Below are 15,666 nucleotides of genomic sequence, written 5' to 3' on the forward strand. Positions count from 1 at the left end.
AAAACATCTTATGTTGAGAGTAGTGTTCAGAATTATCCATGGACTCATTCTTCTAATTTTCCTGACTGTAACACATTGAATCGACCACGGGTTTTTGTTGTTGTTGTTGTGTTTTTGTGGATTCAGTATTAGTTAGCTAAGAACCAAATATGCTAACTGTATTAGAACCAGAACTCTTCTGCTTCCTGGGATCCGTCACAAAACCTCCCTCCCTTTCTTGAGAGTTGTCGTACCTTGTCTGGTTCTAAAATTGGTTCCTGACAAGTATTGTATCAAAACAAAGCAAAAACAATTCTGCTTTCATTGTTCTCATATCTTTAAAACTCATGTGCCTGGGTTTTAATTCCTTAGTGTAAGTTCTTTTGTTAATGCAGTCTTACAAAATAGTCAGGATCCTATCTTGTTCCCTACAGAAACCTTGGAAATGACAGTAATCTCTCTTATTTTTCATCTGAGAACATAACAAAAAGGTATAAGAACTCTGTAGTACTTTTCTATCCCCATCTCCTTCATTGTCAGATCATTAAATAGGAACTATGGCTATTAATTTTAGCAAAATGATGTACTGTCTACCACTTCTAATGGCTTATTACGCATCAGGAACTAGGTTAAATATTTGGCATGACAGTTGACTCTCGAACAACATAGATTTGATCTGCACAGTTCCGTTTATATGCAGATTTTTTTTCACTAATTGTGTACCACACAGCCTGCTGTTGGTTGGATATATGGATGCAGAACCATGGGTATGGAGACCCAGCTCTAAGTTATATTCAGACTTTTGACTGTTCAGGGACTGGTACCCCTAACCTCCACATTGTTCACAGGGCAACCATACTTTGATTCAGTTGGTACAACAAAGTAGATATTAGCGTCCACATTCTAAGTGGGGAAACTGACTCTTTGAAAAGTCAATTTCGCATAGATAGAAAATGAAGGAGCCAGAAAATGGTCACTGGGCCCCCTCTCATTAGGAGGCCACCCTCAAAAACATGGATATGGTGAGTATGATAAGAAAATGTGGCATCAAGTGAAGCAGTGTGCAGTTTCATCCCTAAAAGTTAACTGTAAAGATAGCGGGTTCTCTGTCTGCGTGGAGACACACCAGAGTACATACGTGCCCATATGAGGGGGTACAGAGATTACCACCTGCCCCTCTCATACCTCAAGGGAGGTAGCAAGTCATCCTCTCTCCTCCCCCGAATGTTCTGACCCATCCTTTGCAAATATCCTTCTAAAATGAAAGTGATAGATGAGAAGCAAAGAAAACAACCACACAAGCTGTATGATAAGTTGCCATATTTCCAAGTTAAGTAAAAGAAAAAAGTCATAGCTCACATTCAAGATTGAATTGAATAAGAATCCTGATTAGAATTTCTTGCAGTCAGATGCTGTCTAGAAAATAACATGTTCTTTGAAAGAGAACGAAAGGCTGTGAATATGTACTCGGATTTGCTTTCTGTGTGTTTATTAGTTTTGCAGTTCTGATGAAAGTATCTTCCATTCAGTAGTGTCTGTGATCTTCAGTGCCAGCAGCCGTAAGAAATAGATATTCAATAATTTAATAACTGTTTATTGCAAATTAAGATCACTCCCATAACTGTCTGTGCCTGGGTGCCCAGTGTTGGGCTCTGTACCACATCCTCTTTCCTTCAGAACACTGAAGATGGAGACTCAGTTTCAGCTCAGACTTTTTTCGTATCCCACACATCCATCCAGAATGGTTAACATTGCTAAGTTCTTTGTTAAATTACAAGTCTGCTGCCTGGCTAAACAAGTGAACAAGAAATGTTCAAGAGCCCTTCAGTTTTGACTTTAGCTTGTTGTAATTTTCTAATGACGATGCAAGATTCTACACACAGGAGGACAGGGCCAGGATTGGGAGCCTTTTTGAGGAAACTGAAAATCCTCACCCTTTAAAACCTTACAGCCACTAGTAGCACATTATTTCTCAAATGAAAGGTTACATTTTCTGCCTCCCTAAGACTAACGTCACCTCTCCAAGTGGAAAACAAGAGCGGCATTTGGCATTCGTTTGTCCCAAACCCAAATCGCTGACCCTTTGTTTTTAGTACTTTGCCCTTTTGCTTTTGCTTTTTTGATTTGCTTGTGACTCTCTGCTTCCCCCATCTTTTTTTTTTTGGTACAATGATTCTTACCTTGTCTTTCCCCAGTCCGTTTCTGACCTGGAGAGACGTGCAGCATGTTATTGTCAGGACTTCCCGTGCAGGACATTTGAACGCTAATGACTGGAAAACCAATGCTGCTGGTTTTAAGGGTGAGAACTTCTTTCATCTTCTGTCACAGGCAAAATATTTTTATTTTCCCCCATTTTAAATGGAGAGCAGGCAACAGAACCCCTCCACAGAAACTTTAAATTTTGTACTGACACAGGAAGAGGTTGATCTCTTAGTTAAAAAAAAAAAAATGAAAAAGGCAGATTCCTCTTTTTAAAAAATTAAAACAACATATTTACGGCAGATTTCCTTGGCTTCCCATATCATGGGTCAGTTTCTTTAAAGGTAACCATCTCTTAAGTATTGTCGACCTATGAGGCTCCTCGTTAGCTTACTATTTGCTGTCCTTGATTATCTGAGTGATATTTGTAACAATGAATTTAAAATTCCTTATCTTCTGGAGTGATTACTTCCAATTAATAACATCTGGTATCTTTTGTTCCTTTGAGGGTAGCACTGTTAGTTGGTAGGCTATGCATTCTATATATTTTGTTTTTGTTTTCCCCAAACTTCCACAAATAGGAAAACAGGCCTAATTCCATGATATTACTTTACATAAACTAATAATTCTTATGAAGCTTCATAATGCAGTCTTATGCAAGTGTACACAGGCTATAATAAGTGCTAACTATTTTTCCCATGGCTGATAAGGATTATAGTTCCTTCAAACTATCTTACTAACAGTAACTATTTTGTTTGTTGTCATCCATAACATATGCTATAATCAAAAGAAAATAATTATATAAGGTGGATGTCCTACAGTTTAGTATCTTTACTCAAGTTTCAGATAACCTAAATTTTAAACCATTAAGGTGTAACAAAGATTACTTTTTGTCATATCTGCAGACTTACATTTATTCCCAAATAATATTTGTATCATTATATATCCCTATAGATGAAAAACAGTATTCCATAACAGAAGGAATATCTACTTACAAATTGCAGTTCTGGTCCTCAGATCATTGGTAATAAGCTGAATAATCCTGGGCAAGTCATTTAGTTTTTCTGGGCCCTAACTTCTCAACTTAGTTTAGAAGCTGAATAATATTAACTACATAGAATATCTTATGTGTGATTTCCATATATCCATAGTGTATTATACTCAATGTATATAAATATTCATGCTGAAAATGTAACGTGTAATTTTAAAAATTATTTGCAAGTAGCTTATTAGAGTCTCATGCTTTGCCAAAACCTTTCAATATGCCAGTTAACCAGTGCCATATAAAAGAGTTCTTTGACTAACATCTTCACTGAAGACGTCACTTTTAGAAAAGATAAAGACTAGCCCTCTTCTTTTTATTATCAAATTATCAAACACCTTTTATTATCAAATTATCAAACACCTTTTATTATCAAATTATCAAACACCTTTCCATGTTTGTAAACTATATATAATGCAGCAGTGTTCGATGAGCTTTTAATCAAAAGCTTTGTAAATACCAGTTGGGATCACATTTTCTGAAGCCCAAATCAAGACACAGTCCCAAAATAGTAAATGCTATGTGCAGCATCAAAAACATTTGAAAGTTCAGTTGTTCGAGAAAATCCAGGATGTAATTTGCCATGTGTATGTTTCCTTTTGATTAGCTTCCACATGCTTCCAACCCCTACTATAAATTCAGGCAGTCAAGGGGTTGAGTTTGGGGAGCAAGGTGGGGTGGGGGAAGGGATGAAAATATAACCTTGGTTGGTTCAACACTGCAATGAACTTCTTAGTAGAAGGTTCATAGACTAAGTACATTGACCTCCATAAAGCTGAGGAATCAACTTTAACCCAAATAAAAGTCTTAGTTTTACTTATTCCTTTTTGGCAACTTAAAAAGAGCAAATGGTTCTAATAAAAAAACGCAACTCTTTTGAAAACCTCTGTTGGTTTTGGAGAGGGGGAAGCAGAGGCTTTAGACTGAATCTCGCCAGATCCAAACCTGAGTCTGAAGGGGGCTGTCCACTGCTTCTGGCAGGGGGCAAAGAGCGTTTTACTATTGCACGTGGCAATATTTAGTATAATATTTCACTCTTCTCTTAGATTACTGCCAAGAGTAACAATTAAAGTTCGCTTTTTCATAGATGAATTACCCTGAATGGTCTGGACTCCCAGCGGAATTGTTTTGTAATTTTGTTGATGGCAAGCCCCATATTTCATCTAAACATGATCATGATAAGAAGAATTTTTGAAATTTTCTTCCCTTCTCTAAGCATTCCCATCCTCTCCCTAGCATCCCACAAATAAAAGCAATGAAGGCAGAGGCTAGCAGGAGAGGAGTCATGCTCTGGCAGGCAGGGGGTGGGGAATGCAGGTCACTAGGACTGGAGAAAGATGGGCTGACTTTATGGAATAAGAACTGAATGAACAAAAAATAGTGAAGGCTTGGAAAATGTTCATGCAGTGAGAGCTCATATTTTAAATTAGGTCAGCCAGCTTTTGCAGGCCTTACTTAGTGGGAACACATGGCCTGCAGAAGAAGTTGCCTGCAAACAGAAGCCTGCAACCCTGGGTGCGCGCCCTTACTACTGGGCTTGGTCCTATTGCTGAGTGAGATGTAGGTATGAAACAAATCTGAAAACACCTGTGCTTCCCTGGGCTTGCTCCTATGGCCTCATGTTGAATGATCTAACTTGTATGAAGAGTGGAGTGTTGGGGTTTTGTTTGTTTTTTTTTTGAAATCACAAGAATTTCATAAACAGGTTGGCAGGTACTCTTCTGCAATGGGGCTGTCAGTATTAATGTCCAGATTTCCTCTTTCTCACCTGATAAAGCAGACAGCTCAATGTAGCAACCAGTTAGGTTTGGGGGTCTCACCATCAATAGACTTGATAGTCTTAGTTCTCACAGATAATTTAGGAGAAGCCAGCACCCTACAGATCAGGCTTTCCCCAAACCCTGCCAAGTGCCTTTCAGCGTCCTTACATGTCTTTGAACCTACCCACGTGTGGTCCATCTAAGTTAGAGAACAGACCCACATGCTATCAGATCTAGACTAATATGGGTCTCCGTTCAAGGCGGACTTGATCCACTCTTACCTACATGTGTTATGGACCTGGATTCCTGGCCCCTGGAAGGACATTCCTTCCAGAAGCAACTGCTGGCTTCTGTTAACTGGCATGGACGGATTGCATTCAGGCAAGGAAGTTGCCCAAGGAGGACTGACTGACTCTGTGCGTTTCTCTGAGAGCAGAGTTACAGATGAGCGGGATGCAGAGAACTTTCTTCCCCTTTCTCTGCACTCTCCTTGCAGTGAGATCAATTTATAAACAGTCCTGTAGTGAGATCCGTTCACAGTGAAGGCAGCCCCGATCCTAGAAGCCACTCATCAACATTTTCATGTTATGGTAGCTTAACTTTTAACAGTGTTAACTGAACTAAGATGATTCCATCTTGCAGCTTCTTTATAATAATAATCTAATATAGATAAAATACCTTTTGTAGAAGATCTGTTTTTTAAAATAAACATAATTCAATGAATACATACCTATGAAAACTAACTGGATGTTATTTTGATATGTTCATCCTGTGAATAATCCTAGCTAAGTTTCAGACAACACCTTTTGATTTTAAACCTCTTCTGAGATCGTTTTTTTAATAATAAATGGAATAAATGTGATGCATCTATCAAATAATCTGAGATTATGCATGAAAGTAGGAAAGTATTTGCATGAAACCACATCAACAGATGTGTTATCCGCCACTAGAGAACTAAAATCCAAGTTCCAGTATTTTTGCTACTGACCAACATTTGCAATGCCTGGAGACAACTTTGGCATGCAATTGTTTGTTTGGGAGTTTCTTTAGTATTTCTTTTTCCTTTTTTCCCTTAGCTCTTATGAAATGTCTTTTCTATTTTTTCCTTTCTGCTCTTTTTAATAACCCCCTCGTGCTCCTTAAAATGTGCAAATCAACCATAGAAGTGAGGGTTTTGCCATCTGGGTGGTTTTGTTCAAGGAATTTAATTTATGTAGTCTCCTGATTTACTTATTCACAAGTATTTCCTGCACACCGTCAGCAGGCCAGCCCAACGCATGATGAAGCACACTCAAAGAGCAGAAACAGAGGAAATGTCCAGGTCCTGTGACTTTGCCTCCTGTGATCTGGCTGCACTGTGATTTCCCTACAGAAACACAAGTTTACGCTGTACTTTTTTCCCCCTCCAGTCAAACCCAATCAGTCTTTCAGGTTCATGTTTATAAGAGTGTCAGTGATCCTTCTCTCACCATCTAAAATGCAGCCCAGCCTGAGCAGCAGAAGGCAGCTAATGAGAGAATCTCTCCTGTGGCATGCCACATACATTTTGACGAGTTCTGTTTTTGCATAGAAGGTGTATGGATCCTAGGGCCCTGCAGAAGGCTTGCTTGAATTCTGCATTCTTCTAGAATCCGTGGCTCAGAGCCTTTCAGGAAGAACCCCTCCCTCTTTCTGCTTTAATGTGAGATCCCTGCCTATTTCCTACCCATCTCTTGCCCCAGTCTCCTGGGCTGTGCTCATCGAATCTTTCCCCCACATCCGTAGCCCTGGTTTGCTGATGCAGCTATGAGAAGTCTAATTGAATGCATGCAACATCGATGCTATAGTTTTTTTTCAAAGTGTCTGTATTTGGATATGATAACTTGATATTATACAGTTAAACTCTCTTAAATCTAGGAACAGGAATAGACGTCAGATAATAAATTAGGAACTTCTGTCATCTTTACTAGGCGAAAGAAAGAAAAAAATGTCATTGAAAATCAAAATGACAACTAAGTGAGCGAGGTTACCACGCCTTCCATTTCACTGCCCTCCCAGACTATGTAAGTCTCTTTTTTTCTACCAGCATGTTGCTGAAACCTCCCCATCCCCACTGACTCTTTCTTTGACCACAACTAAACTACTAGATTTTTAAATTTTTATTTCTAACTGATTTCCCACTGTGGGGAAAACAATTGACAGTCTAACATGACTTCTTAGCCTCAAAGGCCCTTAACTTTTAATAACCTTTATTACTTTTAATTGCCATCATTTTATTTCCACTGGTAGGGCTGGTAATTTTAAGATGTTCCAATATATTTTTAATACCTACTTGTCTTGCTTTCAGTTTGTAACACTTATTTAAAAAGAATTTAGAAGTGCTGAAACCATTAAGCATGCCATGTGTTGAATTGAAACTAAAGGTTTTGAAATGTGTGGGGCTTTTTTGCGTATATGAAGTGATATCTGATGTGTTACCATTTGAAAGAGTAAAGCTATATTGTTATCATATTATTTCACTGTACAAATAATATTTTATCTTTGCCACCTAGCATGCTGATGTGATGTTGGTAGCTATGATTAAAGTCCATAATGTACCTTAATTGGAAATGTGCACATCAAGTTTTCAAAAAAAGGTCAAAGTGAAATGTTATTCATCTGGTCAGTGTCGGAGGGGATATTCGAATCAGATGCTTGACTTTGGTCCCAATCCTGTTTTCAGAAATAAAGCATTTAGTTCTTTTAAAATGCAGAGAGGTATATAAATACATTTGATCCTACCTAATAAAATTTGCTCCCTAGAAATGCCACCTGAGTTTCTTTCAAGATTCTGAGTTTTATTCCGTTGTACTCTATGAACTCATATTTATTTAATATATTAACTTAAAACCTTTCATTTTGCATTTATTGATCATTGAATATATGAGCTTACCTTCTTGCTCATTTATAAACAAAGATATGAATCACATATAATTTAGGGATTTTACTTTTATTCTTTCGTCTCTCGGACGATGTACCTAAATATCTACCTGGAAGCAGCAATATAGGACCCCTGACAACCATCTGCCTGATCACTGCTCAATCTGGAGTCTTGTATTCACAATGCTCACTTGCCCCATCAGAGTGTTCTATTCATACATACTAAGTATGTGAGATTTAAAAATATTTTCTGCTAATGAAAATGCAAACAAAATGTTGTTTTTTCATTGCTGGTCTTTGAATGGTAGTGTTAGGTTTATTAGATTTTGGGGATAATTCTGTTTTATACCCCTACACACAGAAGTTTTAAATGTATGTGGTTTCACACTTAAAATCCATCTTCAAAATAGAATTAAAATGATGGTTGTACTACATGACTATTACCTCTTTACCAGATATAATTAGTTAATGAAGGGAATTATGTTTAGAGTAGTTTTGTGGTTTTGCCACAGTCTTAAGAACCTTATTCTAGGAGAGAGTCTGTTATTGATATTTTCTTTGGCCTTTGAGGAAACCAATTAAAGTTTTTGTATCTTGGGTTTTTAGAATGTGGGTAACAAAATACCAAACATAATGAGAAGGCTGAGTTGAATGAAAAGTGCTTTGAAATTGGAAAATACCAAACATAAAAAGAGTCTTGACAAAGATAAGACTCTTAAAGTGTATTTTCATATGTCACAGCTTTCTACTGCAAAATGAGGATAAAGATACAGAACTACGTTGTGAATTAGAATGCTGTTTTGGGGGTGAAATTAATTAAATTGTCTGAGTGAGCAACACAAAATGCATTAAGGCTTTTGTAATGAAATTAGCACAATAGGTCTTCCTTTTATTCCATAATTGCATATCAATGACTATACTATAATCATATATAAACACAGCTCTACTGTTTTGCAAATTAATTTTAATGTTTAAATATCACCTTGACTTCAACCTACTAAATCTTGAAAATTTGTTTCAGCATAGGAACTAATGACAGAAATCTGAACTGATTGTAGTTATAAATGTCTTGTCAATCTTTAGCCATTAATGTACAGTATAAAAGCTATGAGCATAAAATTTGATTTTTTTAACAATATGCAAAATTTGTATACTTAAGTGAAAGTTGATGTCTCTTTTTGTGTTATCACCTGATGAAACTCAATTTTGCTAATTCTAATGAGGCTGGACTTCCTTAGGTATTTTTTTTCCCATTTATTTTTATTAGTTGGAGGCTAATTACAATATTGTAGTGGTTTTTGCCATACATTGACATGAATCAGCCATGGATTTACATGTGTTCCCCATCCCGATCCCCCCTCCCACCTCCTTCTCCATCCCATCCCTCTGGGTCTTCCCAGTGCACCAGCCCTGAGCACTTGTCTCATGCATCCAACCTGGGCTGGTGGTCTGTTTCACCCTTGATAGTATACTTGTTTCAATGCTGTTCTCTCTGAACATCCCACCCTCGCCTTCTCCCACAGAGTCCAAAAGTCTGTTCTGTACATCTGTGTCTCTTTTTCTGTTTTGCATATAGAGTTACCGTTACCATCTTTTTAAATTCCATATATATGCGTTAGTATACTGTAGCGGTCTTTATCTTTTTGGCTTACTTCACTTTGTATAATGGGCTCCAGTTTCATCCATCTCATTAGAACTGATTCAAATGAATTCTTTTTAATGGCTGAGTAATATTCCATGGTGTATATGTACCACAGCTTCCTTATCCATTCGTCTGCTGATGGGCATCTAGGTTGCTTCCATACAGCAGACGAATGGATAAGGACATGGAAGCATCCTTAGGTATTTTTAAAACTCTTCTTTCAGCAAGTGAATTTGGCTATCCTTCATGTTAAGAAAGCTTAATATTTTGTGGTTATGATTGATATTTTAGACAAAGATAAAAATCATCAAGCTGTAAACTTGGTAATTACAGGGTAATTAATCAACCAGGTCCAGTGCTATTTCAGATCAAAAGTGTGTTGTTAACCATGAAGTAAGGAAATGGATTCATGTGAATCACTAATAATTGGATTCTGAATCCAGTTCTAAAATAAGATGCCTGAAAGACTTAAGCCAAGGCTGTCTTATCGGAAAACACTTACCTACACATACATGCACATTCTCTTACAGAGATTTTTAAAATTCAACAGTGATTTTCTTATGTTAATTTAAAACAAAAAGAACTCACTTAGCATAGTAGTTTGGAGCATGGGCTACAAAGTCAAATAACCTGGGATTGAATCCCAGCTTTATAAACAAATAAATAGTACATCTGGAAATCCGCATACATTCTTAACTTTATTGGAGTGAGTTTACATATTATAAAAAGTACTATTTTAAATGTACAGATGTATACATCTATATAACCATCACCACAGCCAAGGTGTAAAACATTCCCAACACCCCAAAAAGTTCTTTCGCATTCTTTCTTATCCCCCACCCCACCCCCTCAATCCCGCCCTGTGCAACCAGATATATTTGCTATTACTGTAGATTAGATTGTCTTTTGTAGAGTCTCATACAGATAGGGTTATTTGAAACTGGCTTCTTTCTCTCCATATATTTTTTGAGGTTCATCCATATCACTAAGTATATGAGGGGTTTATTCTATTTATTACTGACCTGTATTCTATTGTAAGAATGTACTACAATTTGTATTATCATTCACTATTTCATAGATTATTTTAATTTTTTTTGAGGTATATTTGATCTATAATAGTATGCAAGTACCAGGCAGGTGTACGACATAGTGATTCACAACTTTTTAAAGCTGTACTCCATTTATAGTTATAAAATATTGGCTGTATTCCCTGTGTTGTACAATATAGCTTATTTATTTTGTATATAGTATCTTATCTCTTCCTGTTTCCCTCTCCCCACTGATAGCTATGAGTTTGTTCTCTGTATCTGTGAATCTGTTTCTTTTTTGTTATATCCACTAGTTTGTTTTAGTTTTTAAGTTCTACATATATGTGGTATCATACCGTATTTGTCTTTCTCTATCTGACTTATTTTACTTGCATAATACCCTCCTGATCCATCCATGTTGTTGCAAATGCAAAATTTTATACTTTTTTATGGCTGAGTAGTGTTCTATTGTGTATATATACCTTGTCTACTTAATCTATTCATCTGTTGATGGACCCTTAGGTTGCTTCCATATCTTACCAATTATAAATAATGTTACTATGAACATTGGGGTGCATGTACCTCTCCAGATTAGTGATTTGGTTTCTTTGGATATGTACTCAAGGGTGGAATTATTGGATCATATGGTTCTAGTTTCAGTTTTTTTGAGAAACCTCCAAGCTGTTCTCCACAGTGGCTACGCCAGTTTACATTTCCACCAACAGTGCACAAAGATTCCCCTTTCCATGGGTAATTTTACTGTTTCTAATTTGGGGGTGTTGTGAGTAAAGCTGGTATGAATATTCATGGACAAGCCTCTGTGTGGACAAATTACAACTTTTTAAACTTTACACACTAGCAAAAGACCTAATTTAAGGAGAGACTTTGAGGAGTAAGGGGATGGTCCAAAAGACTAACCAGATGTAACGAACATTTCAGGCCAGGTATCTGACTAAGTCTCAATCAAGGAAAAGCTAGCTGGAAGACCATTCATCCTAGCTGCAGTGTGTGGCAAAGGGAAGAAGAAGGAAAACAGTATCATATACAGAGTTGAGCACAGTTCTGCCTTCTTGGTAGACACTCAGGGAACTTGATCATCTACATGTTATGCATCTTTCTCGTACAACATTTAATATTGAATTAATAAACAGTTAATATTGTTAGAATTTTGTATGATAAAAATGGAGCACACATTATATATATATATGTGTGTGTGTGTGTGTTTATATATATATATGCATATACATACACACACATAGAATATGTAGCTTAGGAATGAAACTAGCTCCACACTCCCTTGCAAATATGCCTTTCACTACTTTATATTCACATATTTCTTGTAATACTTCTGTCCCCTCTCTGTAGTCTATTTTATCTGATTTGGGTTCTTGTTTCCATTTGCCAAGATTTTAGTTGATGGTTCTGGATGAAGGATTAATCTCCTTATTTGTGTTCTCTGCTTTTCTGGAAAACTACTTGGATTTCAAGAAACAATAGGTAGACTCGGACATTTTGAAAAAAAGAATCTGCTGATCATGAGTGATTTGAGTTAATGGTATGTGTATAACCTAGATGAGAGTCATAGATGAGTATAATGAGACTGTTGAACTCTCAGTTTGAGAGCTACTCCTGGAACCAAGACTTGTATGAAACAGTTTATAAAGCAGTTAGTTTAAATAGATGCATTATTTTTTCTTCGTATCTCTTGGAGGATTTGGGAATTACAACTGGAGGAAACAGATGTACTAAAAGCATTGGTCAGGATAAGGGAGGAGAGAGAGAGAGCCCAGTACGCAAAAAGGGATGGTGTCATGTGACGAGTGAAGTAATTTAAAAGAAACTGAATCTTAGAGTAAAAAGTTCTTATTTGATTCAAAAAACATTTTGGAGCCACCGCAGTGATTTGAGAAAGTGAGCTGGATAACAGTAATGACTTTTAAGAAAGTCAACTACAGTTGCTTTGACGTCAAAGTTTTCTTTTTTAAGCTGATTGTGTAAATCCATGGGTCCTATGATACATGCTACAAAATGACATGGATAGAAGACACTGACTTGCTAAAATGGCTGAAAATGCTCTTGCAGTGATGTTTTCTGTCATCTTAGCATGCGATTGTATATTCCTGACCTCAAAAGTTGTGACAGTTAGTGGAATTTTTTGTCATCTCTTGGTTTCCTTCTAAATGAGGAGAGTTATAAAGGTGGTATATATAATCATCTTTGCTAAATTCTTCTTTTTAAAAAAGGGAAGACAAAGAAATCCTTTTAGAAATGGCTCCTTTAATAAACCCAGGGCAAAGGGTGTGGTGAAGAGATTGCTTTTTGAAAAGTGTCAGGCCAGAACCTGTACTTTAAGAAGACCACAAATTTCCTTCAAACCAGTCTTTCTGTTGCCTATTATTGTTCACCTTGACCTTCAGAAAGCCACTTAACTTCCAATATTTGAATTATTTTCACATACAGCTGTGGTCTTTGAATTTGCCATGTCAGTTTGCAAACATTTAAAGAAAGCTAGTGACACAATTCTGGTTAGCTTCTGGAGTCACTATGAGACTCTTGCAGGTAGAGTGACAGGTTCATTTACAGTTTATAAGTGACTTTTTCCCTTTCTTAAGTTTTACATTAGTATTATTTTTCTTAGCTGTGAAGCAAACTTAGAATCATCTGTAGTCCTAGGAAGCTGCATAATTTTTTTGAACCTGCCAGAGGCTACAGCGTCTATGCTTTCTTAATATACTGTATGGGATGGTTTTGTCTGGAAATCCTTTGCTTTTCTTTATATGTTTTGCCCTCAGAATTGTTTTTAGAACCAAGGTAAAAGATATGTGTCCAGCTTTGTTCCAGAGTTCAATATTGTGCATTTTACAAGCCTAAAACTTGCACTAAATTCCAGCTATATATGATTAAACAATCAGAGGATATACCTAAAAATGCATGAAATGTCTATGGTTACATGTTAGGGTGTACCATAGTTTTTTGCACAGATTATTTAACTGACCTAGGGAATCAAATAAGGAAATTGAGTGGAGACTGAAGTCTAGCCTGTGATTGACTCAACAAGTCATGTGCCCCAGAGTAGGATGTTGTTGGTTGGTTGCTAAGGTGTGTCTCACTCTTTTGTGATCCCATGAGTTATATCCCACCAGGCTCCTCTGTCCACGGGATTCTCCAGGCAAGAATACTGGAGTGGGTCTTCACTTCCTTCTCCAGGGGACCTTTCTGACCCAGGGATCGAACCTGTGTCTCCTGCATTGACAGGTGGATCCTTTACCACTAAGCTAACAGGAAAGCCCCCAGAGTGGGATGATGTTCCCCTAAAGCAAGAGGCATCTAATTCATATGGGTCCCATGTAGGCAACCATGTTGCATGGGATTTGGTTGTAATTTCTCCCACAATTGTCAAAAAGGCATGGGTACCTTTTAAAAGGTATCTCTCCAGAGATGATTTTGATCATTTTAACCTTCATCTATTGCTTCAGCCTTGACATTCTCAGGAATCTCATTTGCAAAGTTATTGCGGTCAAATAGTTTTCCAATATCTTTTTCATCATCCCCAGCTTCTAGACATAGTTTGATGTAAAATCTTAGAATTTTGAGTGAATGAGTTTAAGCACAAATCTATTTTTCTCTTCTTATTGTTTCTCCATTCTGCCTGATTTTTTGACCAAAAATGATTGAAGCTTCATGCATTCAAACGTATGCTTGTTTCATGTGGAGTCAGTAGGAGATTCTTATGTGGGGTGATTAAAAATTGACATATGCAGAATTCATGAGCACAGGCATAAGGCGGTGGTGAAAAAGCTATATGAGATGCTTTCATGATTATCAACAAGCTGTCTTGTGAAGGTACTCCCAACAGACCTTCTTTTCTACAAAGGAATAGAGCTTTAAATGTGAGAGAGAGAAATGTGATTGAGGTGCATAGGAGGAACTCTGTCATTGAAATTAGTCCTTGACTATCAGTTTTGGACTCTGGCATCAGCTTTCCCAGAACAGACTATGGCACCCTCACGGGGGACAGGGGGCTCTAACGTGCTGTGACCACGCTGAGACCATGCCAAATGGGCAGTGTTCCAGCTGTGAAAATCGGTTCAAGATCAATGTACATGCTGTGCCATTCTAAGTTGCTCCAGTTGTGTCTGACTCTATGCGACCCCATGGACTGTAGCCCGCCAGACTCCTCTGTCCGTGGGCAAGAATACTGAAGTGGATTGCCATGCCGTCCTTCAGAGGATCTTCCCGACTCAAGGACTGAACCCACATCTCTTAAGTCTCCTGCATTGGCAGGCGGGTTCCTTACCACTTGCGCTATATAGGAAGCCCTCAAGATCAATGAGATAAGGCAAATGAATGAGAGGAAAGGGGGCCTTATTACATCGTTTTAAACTTTAGTAAAGATGGTTTAGCCTATCCTCTTTTTCTGCCCATGGAGATCTTTATATTCATGCCAGTGTCTACAATATAAACCAGATCCAAGGATTCAAAAAGAAATCCTGAAAATTAATCCCTCCCTAGTTTTATGCGTAACTTCCTAAGGCCACTGCATCTCAGAGGGTACAGTTACACACACCAGGTGATCACTTTGTGGAATCCATCTGGATACATCTTCTGTGACATAAATAGATCCAGACTTTTTTTTCCTTAGAATCTCAATTCAACTCTTTACACATGTTCACATCTTGCTATCCTTAGGCATTTCAAAGCAATTAAACTTCCATCACACATCCCAGTAATAGTTTCAACAGGCTTCACTTTATGATGTTCTACCAGAAGCCGTGGTACACCCTGAAGTTTCCAGAGTCATCTTTGAAAGAGCCAGAAAAAGAGGGTATTGTGATCACTGCTGGATGTTAACAAATGGGAAGCTGCTCTTTGCCACCCAGTGGCACTCATCCATCTGTGCCTGCCTAGTTAGCTGTAATAAAAAAAAAAAAAAAAAAAGGCCTCAGCAGGAATATAAAATAAAGCAACTTTGCCATATTAATAATATTTTCTCACTCAGGGAGAACTCCTGATAGAAATGACTGAAGAAGGTCATTTCTCAGCAAGAATAAGGGCTTCTGGGCCAGTTAACTTTTCTTCCAAACTTCACATACATCTTTTTCTGCACATACTATTTTA

General features: G+C 37.5%; 1 protein-coding gene across 3 annotated transcripts in view; it reads left to right on the plus strand.

Annotated features, from left to right (window-relative positions):
* The window catches only part of PCSK5 (proprotein convertase subtilisin/kexin type 5), a 495,662-nt gene that overhangs the window by 257,392 nt on the left and 222,604 nt on the right, over positions 1–15,666 (plus strand). For all 3 annotated transcript variants that reach the window (XM_043891233.1, XM_043891234.1, XM_043891235.1), the window contains exon 10: positions 2,175–2,278. In XM_043891233.1, the coding sequence (XP_043747168.1) occupies positions 2,175–2,278 (104 nt within the window). The remainder of the gene's footprint in view (positions 1–2,174; positions 2,279–15,666) is intronic.

This window comes from Cervus elaphus, chromosome 29 (assembly GCF_910594005.1).
Source record: "Cervus elaphus chromosome 29, mCerEla1.1, whole genome shotgun sequence".
In the NCBI taxonomy this organism is placed as follows: domain Eukaryota; kingdom Metazoa; phylum Chordata; class Mammalia; order Artiodactyla; family Cervidae; genus Cervus; species Cervus elaphus.